The 23,449-nt window shown below is 37.9% G+C and overlaps 1 protein-coding gene across 4 annotated transcripts in view; it reads right to left on the bottom strand.

Moving 5' to 3' along the window:
• Nucleotides 1–23,449, bottom strand: part of UTRN (utrophin) — a 366,404-nt gene that overhangs the window by 43,050 nt on the left and 299,905 nt on the right. For all 4 annotated transcript variants that reach the window (XM_088141718.1, XM_088141704.1, XM_088141714.1 and 1 more), the window contains 4 exons: nt 17,121–17,182; nt 14,998–15,072; nt 5,743–5,944; nt 1,537–1,622 (listed from right to left, as the gene is read on the bottom strand). In XM_088141718.1, coding sequence (XP_087997844.1) covers nt 1,537–1,622; nt 5,743–5,944; nt 14,998–15,072; nt 17,121–17,182 — 425 coding nt within the window. The remainder of the gene's footprint in view (nt 1–1,536; nt 1,623–5,742; nt 5,945–14,997; nt 15,073–17,120; nt 17,183–23,449) is intronic.

The following is a 23,449-nucleotide window of genomic DNA, read 5'->3' as shown; positions in this document are numbered from 1 at the left end:
CTCTATCTCCAGGCCTGGGAACAAAGCCAAGTCTTAAGGAACTTCCTAAATAATTGAAAAGGGGGAGCTGTGCATATCTTGAGAAAAGAGGATTGGGACATCAAAATAGGATTCGTAAGAATTCCTTTTTATTAAACAAATATGGCCCAAAGGATCATATACTAGTAAAGAAGCAAGCAAGCAAACAAACAAAAACCCCTTAATGAATGGCATTTTATTTTATTCTACAGACTAGTATTACACAGAATGCCCATTGCATGCCCACTGTTAACATCTGTTATTTACTAATTCTATTCAGATAGAAATTTAGCTTAATATAATCTAAAAGGCCAATGCTAGTATGAACAACAAACGTCAAAACTACTTTATAAAATAGAACATAATCCATTCTGATGAGATGGGTCATTACTAATTCAATCGTTTTATTTGCTTTACTTCATAGGACTAGTTGGTTATGTAAAGAGGAATGGCAGTTTATAAATATTCTAATAAATAGAAGCCCCCTACTGTTTTCTGGTAACTTAATTTCCTTTGATTTTATTGTCTTCAAATATTTACTTGAAAGGCATTTTTAAAAATTGATGAAATTTGTAACAGCTGAATTGTACATAAAGTTACAATTTTTGTCCAAACTATATTTTCCTTGATTCTATAGGAAGAAAAGGGGTTGATCCTGTCATGTACTACATGTACTATTTGTTCTTCTCGTATAGAGGTGTATTACTTGATAATCAGCCAACGAGTAAAGTAATAAAAATAGCAAATAGGAACCTGTATATGTGCAGAAGGAGGTGGTAAAGAATGTTTACATCAGAGCTAGACAACCCTTTTGAGCTCACTGTACATTTAGAATTATGAGAAGGTGTGGTGGGGCATTCAAAAATGGTTCCCATTGAAGACTTACCTGTTCATAAAGTGGTTGCCATAGTAGTCATGCTCTGTTACAAAATATCCATTTATATTGATTGAATTAAACTGCCTCACTGGGTATTGTGTATATATCTAATACACACACACACACACTACTGTCCCAGTAGACAGTACAGAACTCCTTTATTGGGCCCAAAGGCATTGCTACAAATACATATAATGCTAAATGAAGCTGCCCTCTGTCTATAGGTCAGTTTCCTTTAACATTACCAGAACACCTGGTATCAGGGTACAGTGGTTCCTGGGGCACAGCATGGACTACCCTGGCTTACACAGTGAAGGAGATTCTGAAGAAAGTAGTGTAATATTAATGATTTTGGGCACTACATTTTGACTGAACATTTTATTTGAATGTGGACTTTGTTAAAACTGAAGCTGGAATATTCCCCTACTTCAAATACAGAATCAAAAGGGAATGTAAATTAACAGTTTAGTAATATTCTGTGATACACACAGTACATACATACATACATGTGTGTGTGTGTGTGTGTATGAATAGATAGATAGGATAGAGAAATGCACTTGCTCTAATCAACTCTAGTTCATCTCTTGCCAAGCTTTGGCAAAATTATGGATTTTGCAGAATTATATCTAAAACATACTCACATCTGTACTTTTCTTCCAGGAGACCCTTAGAAAGAGATATCAAGCCAATCTTCAGGGACTGCACTCTGATTTTTCCAGTCCGGGCACTGTTATGAAAACAGTGTTAAAATAGTGGCAGGAGGCATAGATGAATTCAAACACTGAAAGAGCTAGCAAGAACACCTGGTGTACTTCAATTTCTAGACATTAGCTACTAATCATATCAATGAATCTCTTCTGTAAATTTCAGTGCAAGCTCTAAATATTTACATTCAGTTTAAACATATTAATTATAATGCATTGTAGTTCAAGCGTATAGCATCACAGCACGTCCTAATAATGTGACACACTGCACTGAATGAGCTGATGACAAGTGCACGCAAATTATAGTATCTACAGGTACATAATATTTTTCAGAGCGCTATTTGCCTAGTCTGAGCTTCAAAAACTTTGATGTATATGTACAATGGGGAAAAAATGTTGGGTGCGTATGTTAATTAGAGAATGCATAGTATTGATTTTATCTAGCAGTATAACTTCAATCTTGTGTGATCTGATATTTACAAAACCATCATTGGCAACAGGGCCCAGAAGAACCAGTGAAAGCACAGCTCCCAGATATAGCTGGAGAAGGGTCAAGCAATGGTCCTGAAAATGAGGAAGTTAATCGGGAAGACCTGCTGGGTTGGCACGACCAGTCCTTTTTTCCTGGACCCCCCCCCCTTTTTTTTGTTTTTGTTTTGGTGTTGCCTTTGAGTCAGTCTTGACTCCTGACAAAGGCCTGGACTAGTCCCTGTAGTTTTCTGTAGTGGTTAAGGCATCAGGCTATAAACCAGGAGACTATGAGTTCTAGTCTTGCCTTAGGCACAAAGCCAGATGGGTAACCATGGGGCAGTCATCATCTCTCAGCCCTAGGGAGGAGGCCACCACAAACCACTTCCAAAAATATTGTCAAAAATCCCTGGATCCCTTTGGGAATGCGAAACATGCAGGAGATTAGCCATACTGGAGGACTGAGACAGATTTTGCAGAATTACATTTCCTTAAAGACCCCAATTAGCAATAGTTGGGCTCAGAGGAGATATCCAATATTAGAGTATTTAAGCCAGCACCCGAGTGTCTTTCAATACTGTCAGCAACTATCAACTAATACTGAGCTGCTTGTAATTATACCTGACTGTGACTGTATGCTTCAATCTGGTTCCTGTGATCTTGGATTGCCTTGGGATTTCTCTGGGCTAATACCTCCAAGTTATGGCCTAGATCTACTCACATTTCTGGCTACTGACCCAGCTTCTGTTGTGTATTTTCTCCTTCTCAATTACTGAACTTCTGTCTAAGTGGATTCATAGCCGTTGAGATAACAGGACCCCCTATGGAGATACAGCCTTAAAGCCCAATCAATTGTTTATGGCAGTGACTTAGAATTAATATTCTACTTAAGTATTACTCTTAAGTAGTCCAGTTCTGCAATGAGCTCTGATCAGTGCCAGCTAAATTCAACAGATGATAGACATAAGTCCTTTTGTGACAGCCCAATTGCTTACCTTGACTCTTCACCTTGTTGGATCTCCTACAAACGCCAACCTCTGTCTAGAATTGATGTCTGGCTGCCCAAACCTCTAAACCTGCTACTGATAGCGGACATGGTTCACCTGAATTTCAGACCAAACTCTGATTGCACTATTGTCTACGGAAAATGCTCTGTGTTGGTTTTCACCATGGATTTTCTAACTGTGCTTCTTATCATATGAGTCTTGGGACAGGGCAGATCATTTGTTTCCACAAGATATCGTGTAACAATGTACAAGTTCACAGTCAATGTAAGAAATAACTTTTAATAAAGTAATCTGGCTTTTGAAATTATCTAAATTACCGTATTTATCGGCATATAACACACCCAGGCGTATAACACGCACCTTAATTTTAAGAAGGAAGTTTGAGTAAAAAACCTTACATTTAAAATAAATGACTTGGAAGCAAAATAAAGGGAGCTCTAAACTTTTTGTTTATTAATATTTATACCACTTACAGTATAAAGTAAATACGTAATATGAAAGAAAAAGCACCTCTTTTGTATGTTGTAGGCTGGCTGTGTGTAGTATGTACCATTAGTGTTCGTTAGCTGTGTGTAGTGTGTGGTAATGGTAATCTATTTATTACCATACTGGTACTTATTCCCTCCCTTCCTGCTTACCTGTCTGCAGCAGGCAGGCAGGTAAGATCTCTGGTAGACCAGTAGGGACTAAAAATCCCTGGTGGTCCAAGTGGATTGGGGGTACAGTAATTTATTATTAGGGTATGTCTCCTCTGTTTGCAGTCTTTAGTGACATCACCCGAGTGGCACGGGAGGAATAAAAACACATGCGCGCACACACACTGGTACTTAACTCTTCTTCCTCCAGGCGCAGCGCGCTTGGGACAGTGGCTGGTTTGCAAAGTCAGAGGCCTAGGGAATGGGTGGTGGGCAGCTCCCTGCCCCCCCGCCCCCATTTTAGCAAACCGAGGAGCCACTGAGGATCTGGTCTTTGTGCTTTGCTCTGACACTGAGTGCTGGAGAACTCGTGTCTCCAGACTCTCCCATGCTCCCAACGGCATGGTACAGCCCTTGGGGAAGCACTGATCCCCTCGCTGGGGCAGTGCGGTGCGGGCTGCGCACCTTCCTCTGCGGCCATCTGGAGCAGCAGTGCTGGGTTGTGGCAGCTGCCAAAAAAGAAATGTTCTCCTGGCCACTGGTGCTTTGCTCTCCCAGCCCTGCTGCTCAAGGTGAGAAACTGCAGGGCATATTGGCGTATAACATGCAGCTAGGATTTCAGCCCCAAATTTTAGGGGGGAAATTGCGTGTTATACACCGATACATATACAACTTCTTGAAATGTTCAACTGACACAATGCAGAACATTTGTAAAATAGGTTGTCAATGACTTCTATCTTATTTTCAGGCATTCTCAGCCCTTCAAGGTAGTCCAGATAAGAAGAACAAACTATGAGTGCTAACACTACCTTTATTGTAAGGTTACAGTAACAGAATCTTGCAAGTTTGAAATTATTTCTCCCCTCCTTTATTTTTACTTTCCCGAAAACTAGGAAGGGTCCCTTCTGAAACCCTTCCCATGTCCCTTTTGTTTCTGTGGGCAGAGATGCCTTTTGCCTGACAACTGTCTAATCTGCAGCTCTTCCTCTTGTCTCCCAAGGTCATTCCTATATACCATTACAGGCATCTAATCTTTCCTCTCTATGCAACAATTCACCTCATTCAGAATGTCCCTAATGTTTGTAGTGCTGGAAATTCTTCCACAAGGAATCAGCAGTAAGAAAATCAGTCTAATTTCTCATGCTATTCTTTAGCTCCAGTATTTTCAGCATATTATACTTAAACCATATTTGCAATACAAATGTTTATAAGTTTATGTTAAGGCTGGAGCATTTTTACAAAGCAGATGTTAATGAATTCTACAATATATGAATCTTTGAAAAATAATATCCAGTGATATTAAATTGTTCTGTCTACCAACTTAATGTGAGAAATAAATAATTCTTAATGTGACAGAAATACAAAAGACAATAGGTGTTGCTGTCAGTTGTTTTCACTTAATGTCTTACAAAGGCCATAAACATCAGTAAGCATGTCTTACAGATGCTAATTAAATTCCAGATTAATAGCATGAGAGAAGCAGATGGCTTTTGTAGGTGGGTAATTATTTAAAAATGGTATATGTCAATGATATAAACCATGAGCATGGTTAAGTGATGAATTAGAAACAAATCAAACCCATTTGCAGAATTGTAAAGATAAAGTTGTGCACAATCATTTCACCATTGGGGAATTTTGCAGGAAAGAGTAAACTGTGCATTTGCTTGAACACATACTCTACAAAGTGCAAAACAATAGTGAGTTATAAAAGGCTATGCAAGGTCCCATATGAAGACATAATATTGAGGACCTGTTGAATTTTGTATTCAAATCTCAGTGGATATTCTGCCCATCCTTCCCATAGAACTAGGCACCTAACAATCTTTTTATCTGCTTTCATTTAAGGTACCTAGCCTTCTGAAAATTGTCATCAAGGGCATCTATCAAGCAGAATTTAGTATACACATTTCAGTTATTTGTTGGCATTAGGTAAAAAAAGCTTTAAGAGTAGGTGGATTTTTTTATCCTTCCCACGTATGATGATAGAAGGACATTGCTGCACTTACAGGCTTTGCCAAACATCTCACACTTACCTATCATAAACATTGAGTAGCCAGTTGAGACACATATCTACGCAGAGTGGAATGTCCACAAGATCCTTGTGCTTCTCTTCCATTCCACTGTAAATCGTAGTGAGACAGCTGATGATATCCTGAACACCAAGGAGCTGATCATTCTGAATCAATTTATGCTCTTTAAAAGCTTCATTCGTTGAGTTTAAGTCCAACAGGTCCACTGGCAAAAGAAATATATATGTCAACTGAAAGACCTTTCTTTTAGGTAACGATTCCTTCCTTCCTTCCTTCCTTCCTTCCTTCCTTCCTTCCTTCCTTCCTTCCTTCCTTCCTTCCTTCCTTCCTTCCTTCCTTCCTTCCTTCCTTCCCTTCCCTTCCCTTCCCTTCCCTTCCCTTCCCTTCCCTTCCCTTCCCTTCCCTTCCCTTCCCTTCCCTTCCTTCCTTCCTTCCTTCCTTCCTTCCTTCCTTCCTTCCTTCCTTCCTTCCTTCCTTCCTTCCTTCCTTCCTTCCTTCCTTCCTTCCATATCAGAACACCAAAAAAAATTATCCCTAATTGTATATTCTGACCCTAGTTAGTGAGGTATCATAATTATACAAGTTCTCTAACCCTTAAAGCACAGCTGTATTACAACTCAAGAAGCATTTTCTCAGTTATTCTCCAGCTCATGATGGTGTTTGTATAAGCAGTCTGCATTTAATACTCCAAAGTCAGCTGCTTTATAGATATAGATGCAGAAATGATTTAACAATCTTAATTGAAACTTGGTGTACTGCAGTGAGAAAATACCTGAGCTAGGATGCTGTGTCATCCACACCCATATCCACCACAATTGCAGTCATGTATGTCATCTTCATTTTATCTATTTATTGTTTTTCCAGAAATGTTCTAATATATGGCGTGCATATAACGCTCAAGGTGGTTAAACATGTGATGGCATACTAAATTACAATTCTCAGGGAGCAACATAGAAATGTACTTGCATGTAGAATATTTAGCATGCATGAACAAGATTTATAAACATGCAGAAGCTTTAAGAAGAACAGGTGATATTTTTATTTCAAATGGCACATCTATTGGCCATTTTGGGAAACCACCTGAATTAAGGCATATGGTGGTATGAGAGTGCTATTTCTCCAATAGAAGATTTAACTTGACCCCAGTGCTGATATCTTTGTGGCACTAGACCAAAATGTGTTGATCTTCCCAGGCTTCTTAACTGCACGAAAGCTCAGCTAAAATCTTTAAAATGAGAATAATGATATTTTAAAACATAACATTTGTGCCAGATGAAAAGCCTCTGTATTCTGACAAAGTTCAAGACCTAATGTTTCTGACAAGAAGCACCATTTCTACCAAGAATTCTAAACTGGGATAGCAGTGAGGGCTTCTGGGTACAAGTAAGCAAGTATTAATCATCTTGATTTCAAAGAAATCTAAACAGGACTCACCAATTGCTTTGTAAATTGGAATGTAACAGTGTTAAGCAGAGCATGCAAAATTATGTATCGTTTAAAATCCCTTAATGATCCAAAAAAAATGAAAATGGGACCTTGCACATATGAAGTGGTAGTCATCCCTCATGGAAGCTCCCATTTTTGTTATGACTGATGACAACAATATATGTTAATTCCAAAAGCACCTGTAGTTACAATAGTGATTATGGGAAACTAATTATCATCTACACAATGAGATAGGAGACAAAAAAGCTGTTCATGAGTTTTTCCCCAAGTAGTCTTAAATTTCATAGGGGCAGACATATCATAGGGATAAAAAGAATTTAAGCTGGAAGCCAAAGGGTTGCATAATCTTTAAAGACAACTTTAACTAGAAATTACAGAAATTTTTACAAAAAATACATTGTCTTGGCATTCTTTTCACCTGATATGTATATTTGGAATGTTAACATTTTTGTTGTTTAGTCGTTAAGTCGTGTCCGACTCTTCGTGACCCCATGAACCATATTGCGCCAGGCCTTCCTGTCCTTCACTGCCTCCCTGAGTTTGCTCAGTTTCATGCTCATTGCTTCAGTGATGCTATCTAACCATCTCATCCTCTGCCGTCCTCTTCTCCTTTTGCCTTCAATCTTTCCCAGCATCAGGGTCTTCTCCAAAGAGATCTCTCTTCGCATTAGGTGACCAAAGTATCTGAGCTTGAGCTTCATTATCAGTCCTTCCAATGAACAATCAGGGTTAATTTCCTTTAAGATTGACTGGTTTGACCTCCTAGCAGTCCAGGGGACTCTCAAGAGTCTTCTCCAGCACCACAGTTCAAAGGCATCAATTCTTCGGCGCTCGGCCTTCTTTATGGTCCAGCTCTCACAGCCATACATTACTACTGGAAAAACCATAGCTTTGACTATGCGGATCTTTGTTGGCAAGGTGACGTCTCTGCTTTTTAATATGCTGTCTAGGTTTGCCATAGCTTTCCTCCCAAGGAGCAAGCGTCTTTTAATTTCATGGCTGCAGTCTCCGTCTGCGGTGATCTTGGAGCCCAAATAAATGAAGTCTGTTACTGCTTCCATTTCTACCCCTTCTATTTGCCAGGAATTGATGGGTCCAGATGCCATGATCTTAGTTTTTTTAATGTTGAGTTTCAAGCCAGCTTTTGCACTCTCCTCTTTCACCCTCATCAAGAGGCTCTTTAGTTCTTCTTCACTTTCTGCCATTAGGGTGGTATCATCTGCATATCTGAGGTTGTTGATGATTCTCCCTGCAATCTTGATTCCAGCTTGTGATTCTTCCAGCCTGGCATTTCTCATGATGTACTCTGCATATAGGTTAAATAAGCAGGGTGACAGTATACAGCCTTGTCGTACACCTTTCCCTATTTTGAACCAATCGGTTGTTCCATGACCGGTTCTGACTGTTGCTTCTTGGCCCGCATACAGATTTCTCAGGAGACAGGTAAGGTGGTCTGGTACCCCCATCTCTTTAAGAATTTGCCACAGTTTGTTGTGATCCACACAATCAAAGGCTTTTGCATAGTCAATGAAGCAGAAGTAGATATTTTTCTGGAACTCTCGTGCTTTCTCCATTATCCAGCGAATGTTGGCGATTTGATCTCTAGTTCCTCTGCCTCTTCGAAACCCAGCTTGTACATCCGGTAGTTCTCGGTTCATGTATTGCTGAAGCCTAGCTTGTAGGATTTTGAGCATAACCTTGCTAGCATGTGAAATGAGTGCAATTGTGCGATAGTTTGAGCATTCTTTGGCGTTGCCCTTCTTTGGAATTGGAACGTAAACTGACCTTTTGCAATCCCGTGGCCACTGTTGCGTTTTCCAAACTTGCTGGCATATTGAGTGCAGCACTTTAACACCATCATCTTTTAGTATTTTAAATAACTCAGCTGGAATACTGTCATCTCCACTAGCTTTGTTGTTAGCAATGCTTCCTAAGGCCCACTTGACTTCACTCTCTAGGATGTCTGGCTCAAGGTCAGTGATCACACCAGCGTGGACATCAGGGACATTAAGATCTTTCTTGTATAGTTCTTCTGTGTATTCTTGCCACCTCTTCTTAATCTCTTCTGCTTCTGTTAGGTCCCTGCCTTTTTTGTCCTTTATCATGCCCATCTTTGCACTAAACGTTCCTTTCATATCTCCAATTTTCTTGTAGAGATCTCTAGTCTTCCCCATTCTATTGTTTTCCTCGATTTCTTTGCATTGTTCATTTAAGAAGGCCTTCTTATCTCTCCTGGCTATTCTCTGGAAATCTGCATTCAGTTGCTTATATCTTTCCCTTTCACCCTTGCTTTTCGCATTCCTTCTTTCCACAGCTATTTGTAAAGCCTCATCAGACAGCCATTTTGCTTTCTTGCATTTCTTTTTCTTTGGGATGGTTTTAGTTGCTGCCTCCTGTACAATGTTACGGACCTCCGTCCATAGTTCTTCAGGCACTCTGTCTACCAAATCTAATCCTCTAAATCTATTCATCACCTTCACTGTGTACTCACCAGGAATATGATCTAAGTCATACCTGAGTGGTCTAGTGGTTTTCCCTACATTCTTCAATTTAAACCTAAATTTTGCAGTAAGAAGCTCATGATCTGAGCCACAGTCAGCTCCTGGTCTTGTTTTTGCTGTCTGTATAGAGCTTCTCCATCTTTGGCTGCAAAGTATATAATCAATCTGGTTTCGGTATTGACCATCTGGTGATGTCCATGTGTAGAGTCGTCTCTTGTGTTGTTGGAAAAGAGTGTTTGCTATGACTAGCTTGTTCTCTTGACAGAACTCTATTAGCCTTTGCCCTGCTTCATTTTGTACTCCAAGGCCAAACTTGCCTGTTATTCCGATTACTCCTTGACTTCCTACTTTAGCATTCCAATCCCCTATGATGAAAAGGACATCTTTTTTGGTGCTAGTTCTAGAAGGTGTTGTAGGTCTTCATAGAAGCGGTCAACTTCAGCTTCTTCAGCATCAGTGGTTGGGGCATAGACTTGGATGACTGTGATATTGAATGGTTTGCCTTGGATACGCACTGAGATCATTCTGTCGTTTTTGAGGTTGTACCCCATTACTGCCTTTCCCACTCTCTTATTCACTATGAGTGCAACTCCATTTCTTCTAAGGGTTTCTTGCCCACAGTAGTAGATATAATGGTCACCCGAATTAAATTCACCCATTCCCGTCCATTTCAGTTCGCTGATTCCCAAGATGTCGATGTTCAGTCTTGTCATCTCATGTTTGACCACATCCAGCTTGCCTTGGTTCATAGATCTTACATTCCAGGTACCTATACAATATTGTTCTTTACAGCATCGGACCTTCTTTTCGCTTCCAGATACATCCACAGCTGAACGTCCTTTCGGCTTTGGCCCAGCCGCTTCACTCTTTCTGGAGCTACTTGGAATTGCCCTCCGCTCTTCCCCAGTAGCATATTGGACACCTTCCGACCTGAGGGGCTCATCTTCCGGCATCATATCTTTTAGCCTTTTAACATTGTCCATGGGGTTTTCTTGGCAAGGATACTGGAGTGGGTTGCCATTTCCTTCTCCAGTGGACCACATTTTGTCAGAACTCTCTGTCATGACCTGTCCGTCTTGGGTGGCCCTGCACGGTATAGCTCATGGCTTCACTGAGTTACGCAAGCCCCTTCGCCACGACAAGGCAGTGATCCATGAAGGGGTGTTAACATTTACTTTCTTCCAAATCTTTTTTTTTTTTTTTTTTTTTACATAAACAGGGTAAGTATCATATTGAATATAAATATGTTTTGCCAGTTCTAGGACGACTGATAAATTATTACATAGCCCTCATATGGAATTAGACAGACAAGTTCTTTATGATAGTAGGGCAGAAAAGGGCTGGCAAACATGATACCACTGATTCAGCATTGGTAACAACCAAAATCCCAATGTTAGTACTTCTCACACATGATTCTCATTCTCTTATTTTACAGAAGCCTCAGGATGCAATTTCATTCCTTTTTCCACAATTCCCTATTATGCCTGATGCATACTATAATAAAATTATAAAATACAATTAAGTATATTCTCATTTTTTCCCACACTTATTATATTGTTCTGTACAGGAATCAAAATTGGATTGGGACTATTCAAAATTGCTAGTTCAAATAAGATGTTGATCAGCATCCATCTTCTGACCAGGAAGACATTTATTAGACATAAAAATAGCATTATCTCTCCTCTCTTTTTCTTGTACTTATTGTTCTTCTACTGTACTATGTGGCATGGTCTACTTGGAAAATCATATTAGCCTTTTTCCTTGAAAGCACCTTCTATTGCCTTTGCAGATGTCTATGAGTATGACACTGTCTTACTAGGAGTACCACTATACCAAGTCCATATACAAGTAGCCCCCAGTTTAAGAACGAGTTCCATTCCCAAGGTCTGTCCTTAAATCGAATTTGTATGTAAGCCAGAACAGTATTATTGTATAATACTGTATAAGTAGTATTGTGTAATGAACTCAAACCATTGTGTATTTAGCTCAATTTTTGCTACAATAGGCTCCATTCTTAACTATGGGTCATCCATAAACTGGGCATTCTTAACCAGGGACTACCTGTAGCTCAAAATTGTTCACATTTTAACAAATAGTAACTTTCCAGAGTTTCAGGTTCAACTTCCCCAATCTGGCCTGGAAACTATGCACATTGAATTCAGGTGTTTGTGTGTGTTTGAACCAGAAGTTCCCTTTTACTTGGAATGCAGCAATGTTATATAACCATTAACCTTGGTGTCAAATCAACCCAACAAAACGCTGAATAAACCATAAACTAACCACAACTTCTTTCAAGAGAAAGGAATGATTCCCTGTAATGAATAGAAAAAATGAAGTAAATCTAAATGATTTGCCCTTAGTTCCCATTAAAATTAAAATGTGGAACATCTCAAAATTTAACTTGTCTCACAGATTTCAATGTGACTCCAAAAAGATTAATTTAGCCTTCCCTGAATCCAACTATTGGGCTGAAATGCTAATTTACTTGGATTTGTTACCCAGGAAAAAGTAGGATCTGCAACTAAACTGCTGTCACTTCCTATTCATGCATCTTTCTTAAAGAATCTAGATTAGCCTTCCCCAACCTGGTACTCGCCAAATGTATTAGGATTACACATATTCGAGCTATTATAGCCCAACACTGTAACTTTAAGCTGGGAAAAACAATTTTCTTAAAGCATATTATTCTCAGCAAAGATTCTAACACACTTACTTCAGACTTATTCTCAGAATATTTATCCCAAAGCCTTTGAATTTTGCAATTGGTATGCTAAAACAGTCGCCTCTAGCAATCAGATGATGAGCCTCTGTTAAAAGTTATTCAATCTGACATTCTCTTTGCCTTAATGTGTTAGCCCTTCTGAAATTATATATAGTTCTGGCATTCTTAGAGCATTTAAATTATAGTAACTATTTCCTTTTTTAATAGAATATACATGATAGCTTGGTTTGGGTGATACCTAAGACGGAAGCATTGCAGAGTTATTCATCCAAATTTACATGGTAGAAAATTAAAGAATCTCCAAATTAAGCTTTACAACTTGTTTTTGGTGCCTTCTGATAATAAAATATATAATATTTATTCCACTTTACCTATCCAAAATAGAGATAGGCTACCAAGCTTTAAAAACCATGTTCAGAAAAACTGAAAATGAAGTGTTTTCTGAAAATCTGTCTATTGTTGAATTAAGTACATTTAATATCTAATACAGTGACCGCTTGTTTCTGTGCAGAGATTATGGGGCGTGTTATGTCAGAGCTGCTGGAAAATTTAAAAAAAAAAAAAAAGGAATACCTGTTAGCATTTCTGCTTCAGAGAGATTAGTTTAAAAGAGCAAAATTGGATTTGGATTCGGTGAGGCCTGGCAGCCAAGTGAGATTTTTCAGCTCAGTCATTTGTAGTCATTCTGCACAACATCAGTGCTTAAAGAGATTTCCAGTAACTTATCTGCTGGATTGTGAACAAGGAAACCTTACTTTTTTTCTGGGAAGGCAACACTAAAAATAAAAGTGCAATTAACCTACTTCTCAGTGCCAGAATTGTCTTGCCACTTTCTTTCCTTCATTACCTGTCCATAAAGCACTTGATGTTTCAACGAGTCCCAGTGCCATTTTATATCTCAAAAGAATGTCTCATTGAAAAATTACTGCTCAAAGAGCAGTTCTGTTCAAAAGGCCAGAAGTCCAAGAACGCATTGGTTCAAGATTTGATAGCTGCCAGCCAACATCAGGCAATAGATTTTCTGTTTTTCAGTATCCTTTCTTTATATTTCTTCCTTTACTATATATTATGTACAGATTTCTGTAGTGGATTTACATTTAATCAGCCCTGTGCTTGCATTCACACTATCCAATACAGAAATGAATATACTGTTGCAGTTTCAATCTATCTGTATAAATATTGAGCTGATAGTTCTTTTGGGGACCTGATTTGCCTTTGTGAAGCGTAAATTGTCAGTGTAATCCATGGTGGGAGAAAAGTAGAAGATTTGGCTGCTGCTAAGCAAAAAAAAAAAAAAAAAATAAGCAGCTGGGAGATCCAAAAAGACAGCTGTAGATCTCTAGGTATACTTGGAAATTTCAATAATGCTAACATTAGTCAAATACCCCTCCTGCTGCCTATTCTGTGTAATCTCTTGAGAGATTATGTTCTGCAAACACAGGAATTTCTTTTTAAAAAGAAAAATATATATCTTTATTTAAAAACATAGCCTACTATCCAAAACATAGCCTAGGAATCCAAAATGATATAGCTCACTGAAAAATGTACTATATGTGCTTTAATCAGTTTTTCAATAAGCAGCAAGGGATTTTCCCCATTGCATGCTGTTCTTCTACACAGCAGACAATATGACATAGCATATAAGTTCTTTTCCCCAACATATATTTTGTTCCAAAAGGAATCAGGGACAGATCTTCCTATACCATCTTTCCCTCTTCCTCTCATTTATCTATTACCTACCTTAATTGCTTGGAATTGTGGGTGTTGTACTCCCCATACATTTCCTGGGCACCAAGTCTGTTTATTATTTACTAATTTACAGTTTGTATAACATGAAATTCAGAATGGTTTATATCCTTTTTGGATATATGGATGGATTACATCCATAAAAACAAATTAATCATAGCAACATAAATGATCATAAATTGATCTAAACTTCAAATAAATAAAGCCAGTGTCTCATCCTACCAGCAATGGCATGTATATACACCATTAAACCCTGGAGACCCTCCAAAATAAAATAATTTTAAAAGCCTTCCAAAATGACAGCAAAAAAGGAGCCATTTTGGACCTCTGAGGAAAAACACTTCAAAGGGCAGGGGCAACCACCAAGAAGACCTGCCTCTAAGTCCCCTCCAACAAGGAAGAGTCCTGAAGCACCCCCTCTCAGGTTAAATCCACAAGATGGGCGGATTCCATTAAGAAAAGATGGTCCCGAAAGTAACTGGGAGCTAAAGCCACATTGGGTTTTACAGGTTAAGACTAGCACTTTGATTTGGACTACTGGCTACCAGTATGGGAGCACAGCAGTTTCTGAATCTTTGTAAAGGTGGTCAGTCCATGCCATGGGCCTTGCAGCATCTAAACACAAGGTGATAAGAGTGTGAATCGCTGTCATAAGGGCTTCCCATTCAAAAAAAGTGTCACAACTGCTGCAAGTTGGGTGAAGACTGATTCATGCTAGGAGTGATTAGAATTACCATTCTGAATACCAAAATCTGCAGGTTAAGAAACTATCTCCAGATTCTTCAGGATAACTTTGTTTCCTGAAATAATAAAGAAATAATGAACTTTGAAAAGTAAACTTACAACACAAGGCTTTTTGTAGTCTCCGGATCTTGATGGCTGTACGGTAAGCAGAAAAGCGCACGTTGTTCAAGTCAGCTAAAAAAAAGCGAAGGAAAGGAAAGTTAGTATATTCTAAGGAAGCATTAACCCGATACTATCAAACATTTGTTGTCAGTTTTAACAAAAGGTATCAATAGTTGATTCTCTCCTTAATTAATTAAGAGAAAAAAGGAATGCAGTCCTACAAATCAAGTGAGAGTTTAAGAGTTAGTTCCAGTTCAGAGGAATGAATAGGATGGTGGCAGCTGTTTAACATTTTAGATAGTTTTACTTCGAATATCATAGTAACATTTACATGAATGAATTCATATGAGAAAAAACAATTTATGCCTGAAACATGCCACTTTCTTAACATACAAAACAGACTAGTTACTGTAACATGGAGGTGTGCAACTTCCCAGGCCATGAACGGCTATACCAGAGACTGTACTTAAATAGATCGGAACATAGTAGTAGATGGACCCAGGACAAAAGTAAACTGATTTGATTCAATGTAAATTAAGTCAAATATAGTCAAAGTATTTTTTTTTTAGTGATAATCCTTGGAGATGCTCTGTGGCCATTCCTAAGCCTTTCAGAAGTGCATGAGACCTTGATCTTTAGTAGCACACCCTGCCCTGCACCAGCCCTTTCCATCTGGCATATTTCTGGTGTGGCCCTCAGAGGCTCCTTGTAGCAACTCCCACAATTCCAGGCTTGCGTGGTCAAAACTTCAATAAACACACACTGGTAGCAACTTCCCAATAGATGTGAATTCTATGGGAAAGGGCCACATGATTGATCTCTGACTATGTGATTCTTAATTTCAATATATTCATAGCCAGATAAGAAGTGCTAATAATGCATCTAACAGCAATCCTTGATGGCTGTACTCAGAATGTTTATTTCCAGCCTTTTCTCCAGAAGCTTGAGGTGGCATATATAGAGTGCTCCTTCTTTCATTTTCCCCCCTGTAAAAACAACTGAGATAGGTTGGGCTAAGAGAGACTGATGGGCCTAAAATCACCTGTGAACTCTCCTGGCTGAGATTTAGAAAGAATCTGGTAACACTTTTCCAGACTAATGATTTTATTAAAAGGCATATGCTTTTGTGAACTGTAGTTCATTTCATCAGATACATGGAATGGTTAAAGTTGCTTAAAATGGGTGGCCGTATAAATCTTTTAAATGAATAAATATTTTTGTTTTATTGTTTTATTATTTATGATTGTTTTATTTATTGGCTTTATTGTTGTTGTAAGCTGCCTGGAGTAGCTTAAGATGGGTGGCCATATAACTTTTTAAAATAAATAAATAAACTGATGTAGGATTTCAGTGGGGATGATGAAGGTGGTAGGGGGAGGAAAGAGTGGTTATGTACATGCAGGTTTCATGTGAGACAGGTTACAAGTACCTGAACAATTAGCAATGGTAATGGATGAAAACCCTTTACAAAAAAAGACTATCTGGGATAGCCTGCAACTTCTTAACATGAGTTCTGCAGTGTCTCACTCTATTGGGCTGGCTTTGTTTTTCCAAAACATCCACCTCATGACCAAGACAGACTTGAAACCAAGTGTCTCTAGTCCTGAACTCAGCACCTTAACCATTCCACAACACTGGCGATTAAAAATCTATTGCTTTCATAATGCAGTTCTTGTACCTTGAACTTATTATTAAGGAAGTGCTAGCCAAATTATATTCTTTAGAGTGTCATCAAGTATTTTTATGAAAATGTCATATTCAAATGCCAGGGATGCCATGCAGCTATGCCTTTTTTTTTAAATGAGTTTGGAATAAATATAATCATTATACCAAAACTCTGCTTTAAGGGTAAACTGCAACATACTTTAACTAAAAGGCTTACAATTAATAAACTGAACTTGGTGGATATTAAGGAGGTACAATGTCCTTATGGACCTCAAAACAATTTCATATTTTGTGAAAAAAGCACAAGAATATGATATAGGCATTGGAGGTATCTGACTTTAAGAACAATTAACCAGAATGATATTATAACAAAGCGTAGGGTTGCTTGTATCCTGCGTACGTGGCACAAACTGCACTTTTGCACACAGAAAGACTTTAATTTTAAGGGTACTTACATAGTGATTGGAACAGTTCGGTCATTTTAGGATGATCCCAGGAGGTTGTTTGAGTGTGATGACTGTAAGAAAGAATCATGTATATTATTTTCAATCAAAATGAAGGAAGCAGGAAGCAAAAATGAAATAAATAATTTGCCTGAGAATAATAGCTATATTGTTAATATACAATGATCAAATTTCAGAAATCCAAGCAGCTATGGATGCTGAAACAATTTCAGACTCATGTATCGTGTATACTTATGTACCGGTTACACAATATGAAATATCAAGCCACTGTTGAAACATGGGGAATTTAGCAAGTAGTTATTACTATAGTGTCAGAATCTTTTTTCTCAAGAGTATGTATTAGATCTTTATAGAATAAGATTAGTTCTTTGGACCCTGGCTCTACATTTCTCAGATTTTTACTATTTTCTAGTATAACATTGTTCAAGGGTCATACTGCACTATGACTCCTTAAGCATGGGAAGCCTCCAGCCCCCACCTGAGCATAACTGGCACTGATCCACCTTGATTCGAATGCTGGACAACTACACCTTCCTGTGACAAGTGCTTCTCCATGTAGCCATGCTGTCTTTGCCTTTCTGTTTTTCCACACATAGGAAGCAGAATTCCCCTGGGTTTGATGGATGGGCCTCCAGGTCTTGGTCTGAGTCAACCAGGGCAGAGACAGGGCAGTGGGGCATAATGCCACTTCTCTGCTGTTGCCTGGCTCTGGGCTCTTTGTCCCAGCCCACTGAGTCCTTTATTATAGTCCTTTTCCTCATCTGAGAACTATTCTCAGCCAGCAGCACGACAAGTTCCCACTGCACAATATTCCATTCTATATGCACTCTGTACTGAAATGCTGGCCTTTGTCATGTTGCCAGATTGTATCCCATGTTTTGAATTCTCTGGCCTCTTTTATAAAGAAGAATCCCCCCAATCACCCTTGAAATCTTTGAAATCATCAGAGTATCTTTTGTAGTTAGCATGCAAGTAATTTAACTCAAAAGGCAATTGGTATTCCTTATTTGAAAGAGAGAGAGAGTGTGCATGAGAGATGTTCTGCAAATGCCCTAAAAATACTCCTCAAGATGCTTAGGCAGTATATATCATTTTCCAAGGTAGCTGCTGTCTCTGCTTGGATTCATACAGAACATCAAAATTGGTTTATTTCAAAGGGAAAAAAGTAATGGTTTCACTGAGGTTTTTTTTTTATTTATTAAAGAAGAACGTTTTGCAACAATTGCAATCCAAAAACTAACAGTATATAGATTAACTTTAATAGTTAGAAATATACTCAAAATACAAAATGCTTTTAACTCACCCATTCCAAAGATCATGAAGTAATTACTTTAATATACTGCTACATTTACCTTCTAAGAATATTACAATGCAATGAATATTACAATTTTACCCACCATTTAACCCATCAAGAGTTTGTATATTCATTTCTATATATAAAATAGAAAACTTGGCTGGTAGACAGAACTTCAAAATATATTGCAATCACATTCAGTTTCCATATATTATTAATGTAATGTAATGTAATGTAATGTAATGTAATGTAATACATATATAAATAATATGAATAATATTACTCCACTCAAAAAATGCTTAGGAATATTCAATGCAGATTAGAACTCTACTTGGAAAAAGAGATGCCAGATGGCTTTAGAAAAGATCAAGATACATGAGACATTATTGCTGATGCATGCTAGATAATTGAAAAAGCCAAAGAATACCAAAAAGAAGTCACTAAGTACTTCATTGATTATAGAAAGGCCTTCAGTTGTGTCAATCACATCAAACTGTGGAATGTGCTCAGACAAATGGGAATACTAGAACATCTCATTGTCCTCAAGAAAAACTTATATACATGTCAGGAAGCCACAGTCTGGACAGAACATGGTGAAACAGACTGGCTCCAGGGTGGCAAAGAGTGCAACAAGGCTGTATCCTCTCCCTTTATTTATTCAACCTATATGCTGAATATATATGAAGGGAAGCTGGATTGGAAGATTAGTGTGATTTTAAAATTGGACAAAGAAATATCAATAACCTGTACGGTGTTGATGACATTACCCTGATAGCCAAAACTGCAAAGGATCTGCAAGCCCTAGTAATAAAAGTCAAGGAGCACAGTGAAAAAAAATGGGACTAAAATTAAATATAAACTAAACTAATTACAACAGGTAGAAAAACCAGCCTAAGAATTGACAATGAAGATATCAAAGTGGTGGACAACTTCTGCCTTTTAGGATCAACAGTAAAGGAACAAGCAGTCAAGAAATAAACCGCAGACTAGCACTTGGTAGAGTAGCCATGAAGGCCTGGGAAAAGATATTCAGATGCCATGATGTATCTATACCTATAAAGATCAGAATTGTGCAAGCAGTGGTATTCCCTGTGATCATATACATACATACATACATACATACATACATACATACATACATACATAGATACTTGTGTGAAAACGAAAGTACACCTTCTTTGAGTTCTATGGTTTTATGTATCAGGACATAATAAAAATTATCTGGTCCTTAGCAATTCTCAAAAGTAGGTAAATACAACCTCAGATGAACAACAACATGTATTATACCATGTCATCATTTATTTTACAAAAAGAAAGCCAAAATGGAGAAGCCATGTGTGAAAAACTAAGTACACCTTAAGATTCAATAGCTTGTAGAACCACCTTTAACAGCAATAACTTGAAGTAATCGTTTTCTGTATGACTTTATCAGTCTCTCACATCAATGTGGAAGAATTTTGGCCCACTCTTCTTTACAACATTGCTTCAGTTCATTGAGGTTTGCGGGCATTTGTTTATGCACAGCTCTCTTGAGGTCCCGCCACAGCATTTCAGTTGGGTTGAGGTTGAATAGCCAAAATTAGTCAGTAGGAAGAAAAATTACTGATTTTAACATGACAGTTCTAGAGGTCAAGAGAGAACTCATAAGACTACACCGTGTCCCAGTTAAAAGTTCCCAGCCAAATTCACATGTACATGGGAATTGAGAACTTATGGAATTTGAACACATGTAACATACCAGGATCAAACTTTGTTAATATAGTGCTTTTACAGGCCCACTCATCAGTATTTCCTATTGAGAAGACTGTAAAATGTTGACAAGATCCCAGCAAAGAACTAAACAGACAAGAACCTCTGAGGCTTAACTGGTTTATGAGCATCTTCTTAGGCCTTACTGATACTCATTTAGATGAAATTTGTAAATTAGCAGCCAGAACAAATACAGAATAATACAAAAACTAATACAAAAATCTTAGGATGAAATACAAACTTTGGCATTGTGAGATTTTTGTGATAAATGTCTTATTAATGTCAAAGTGGACAACTGAGAAACATTTCTAGTTATCAGAGAATGGAGTTTTGCTACCCTCCAGAGCTCAGTTTTCAGCTATCACTGCTACTACTTTCAACTGATCATTTACTCCCCAATCTTTACATCCATCTTCCTTCCTCTCTTCCACCCAAATAAAATAGAGCTATTATGGCACAAGTGCTGTATTACTGGACTGCTAATTCAGTTGATGTAGCTGATCAGTTTGCCTAAAGAAAACAAATTGGCTGTGGATTCACTAGTTCCCAAGCTGTCTCTTTAATGTCCTATTTCACTAAACTGCTGATGGCTTGAAAAATTGCACAGAAATTGTTATTTATTTCCTAAGACATAAGCTTTCCTCCCTTCATTTGGCAAAGAGCTATCAGCCTGCCATTCTAATCCTCTCAGCCACTGACCTTGGAGAGTTAGGATTGCTTTCACACACTACTTATAAAATTTAAACTTAACATAATTGTACATTATGATGTACCTATAAAGAGCAGTCCAAGTAATAACAAGACAGTTTATTCTCTCCTGTTCAATACCAAGTCACTGACCCAAGAAAGACTATTTTTTATGTCTATGTGTGACAACTTAGGTAGGATTTGTGCTGTTGCTGTAACTTTCTCTGCATGACTTTTTTGACTCTCTTTGTATGTGGCTGGTGTCAGAACGTCATCAGCCCCTCATAAGTAAGCACTGCAGAAGTTTGCAGAGATACTGTACGCACCTGTTTTCTTTCCCATTTTTGGGTTTTCGTGTTGCATACTTTTTAGCTCTCTTTTCATCCCAGACACAATAAGCTATTCTGACAGTGCAATGGCAATAGCATCTATTTCTCCAATTCTCCTAACTGGAACACAGAATATCTTTGTTAAATATTATTTTAAAACATTTAATCAATGTTATGGAAGTAAATAAGAAAATAGTTCTGTTTAAAAGGAATTTATTCCATTTCTATTCTGCTGCAATTCAAGTGACTCCAAGAGTACGTAGCAACACAGTTCCAGTTTAGCTGATCCTGCAAATACTCAAGATAATATACTATTACCTCATTTCAGGTTCATCTTTTATTTTGTAAGCAATTTCTGCTAAAAATGTAAGTTTTAATCTATTTACTATAGCTTATCAATCAATGGAGAGAGTAATATCAAATTCTGGATATCAACATAGAAGTGGAGAGTTAAATGCCTTTTTTTCTAAAAGCTATTTTGAATCTGTTTACCACTAGTGAGGAAAAAAAAGGAAATATGTTCTATTTAATGCTAAGTAATCTGTTTCTTAATTATTCAATTCTTTCACACATTTTTAAAGAACAAAAATATTATTTGTTGATTGCAGACTTAAATTTTAACATTAATTTTAACAAACAAAAGTTATTTAATGGGTTGACTATTTTTATTTCCACATGTGCTCTTGACTAATTCTGTGAATATCAGAAGAGAAAGAATAATGTAATAAAAATTGTTTAGCAAACTAAAACTGATGCTAACTGCTGATAAGGTACACAGCAAAATTTTAGATTTATGTTACCATTAACAGAAAGTTAAACATATTTCTCTTCCAAATGTTAAAGATAATATCACAATATTATCCACACATCTTCAAGTCGCCAAGGTTGAGGAACCCTGATTTAGACCAATAGTTGGCCATTGAGTCCAATCACTCTACTCAGTTCAAGAATCCAAACAAAAGCATGCTTGGGAGAGGGGGTGTTCCCGGCTGCTTTCAAAGAGGCTCTGGTGTGCCCCCTCCTCAAGAAGCCATTGCTAGATCCCACCACATTGGACAACTTTCGTCCAGTATCTAACTTCCCTTTTTTGGGGAAGGTGGTAGAGAAGGTGGTGGCGCTGCAGCTCCAGAGGATTGTGGATGAAACGGATTATCTGGGCCCCTTCCAGTCGGGTTTCAGACCCAAATATGGGACAGAAACAGCACTGGTCACACTTTTAGATGACCTCTGGTGGGACCGGAATGGAGGCAGTGCATCCATCCTGGCTCTTCTTGACCTCTCGGTGGCTTTCAATACCATCGACTATGGTATTTATTTTATTTATTTATTAAATTTCTCTCTGCCCATCTCCCCAATGGGGGATTCTGGGCGGCTCACACAAAGCATTAAAACAATAAATATATATAAATACATGAAACATAAAAAATGTATACAAAACATTACCAAAAGAAGGAGAAAGTCCAAGAAGTGGTATCCTTTGGGTTTTAACTTTTTAGCTTAATTTTAACTTTTTGTAGTTTTTAACTTATATATTTTTTCTAGGATTTTATAGTTTTTATCTGTAATGCTGTCTAGAGTCACTCGTATAGTGAGATGGGTGGCATATATAAATTTGAAAAATAAATAAATAAATAAAATCCCCGACAGGCGGCTGTCTAGCCTCTACTTAAACTGAAGAGAAACTCACAACCTCCATAGATAATTAATTGGTTTCACTGCTGAACTGCTTTTACCATTAGGAAGTTTTTCCCAGCATACATCTGGAATTTGTCTTCCTGCAACCTAAGTCTATTATTCTGTGTCCTGTAGCGCCCTCTACTAGAACTGAGAATATCCTGTCCTCAACTGCAACTTCCCTTCCTCAACTTCTCCCAGAAATAAGTCTTTCAATTTATGGTACTTAACTCTTTCCCTCCATACAGTTTTCATGATCGACTCTTCTGCCTCCAAATATTACTTTGAACCCCTGTTGATATTTCATTGGCTGTTTTGGGGGTGCTGTGTTTGTTCTTTCCAGATGTTCAAGTATTTTCACAATCTTCTTTTTGTTTTTATTGTCTTATCATGTAAACCACCAAGAGTCACTTGGGGTTGGGTGACCTCTAAATTCAATAAAACAAAGTACATAATGGCAGCATTTGTATTATGACATCACACATGTTGGTATTCTGGCGTCATCGTGGTTTGCTGTGGATGCCATTGACTAGATATTTAAAACCAAAGCAAGAAAGGAAACAAGTGAAAAGCAAGAAATGGCACAG

Source organism: Python bivittatus, unplaced genomic scaffold (assembly GCF_059951505.1).
Source record: "Python bivittatus isolate LINGU-HERP-01145 unplaced genomic scaffold, Pbiv_v1 ctg000020_np1212, whole genome shotgun sequence".
Taxonomy (NCBI): Eukaryota; Metazoa; Chordata; class Lepidosauria; order Squamata; family Pythonidae; genus Python; species Python bivittatus.
This window is presented reverse-complemented; position numbering and strand designations above follow the sequence as displayed.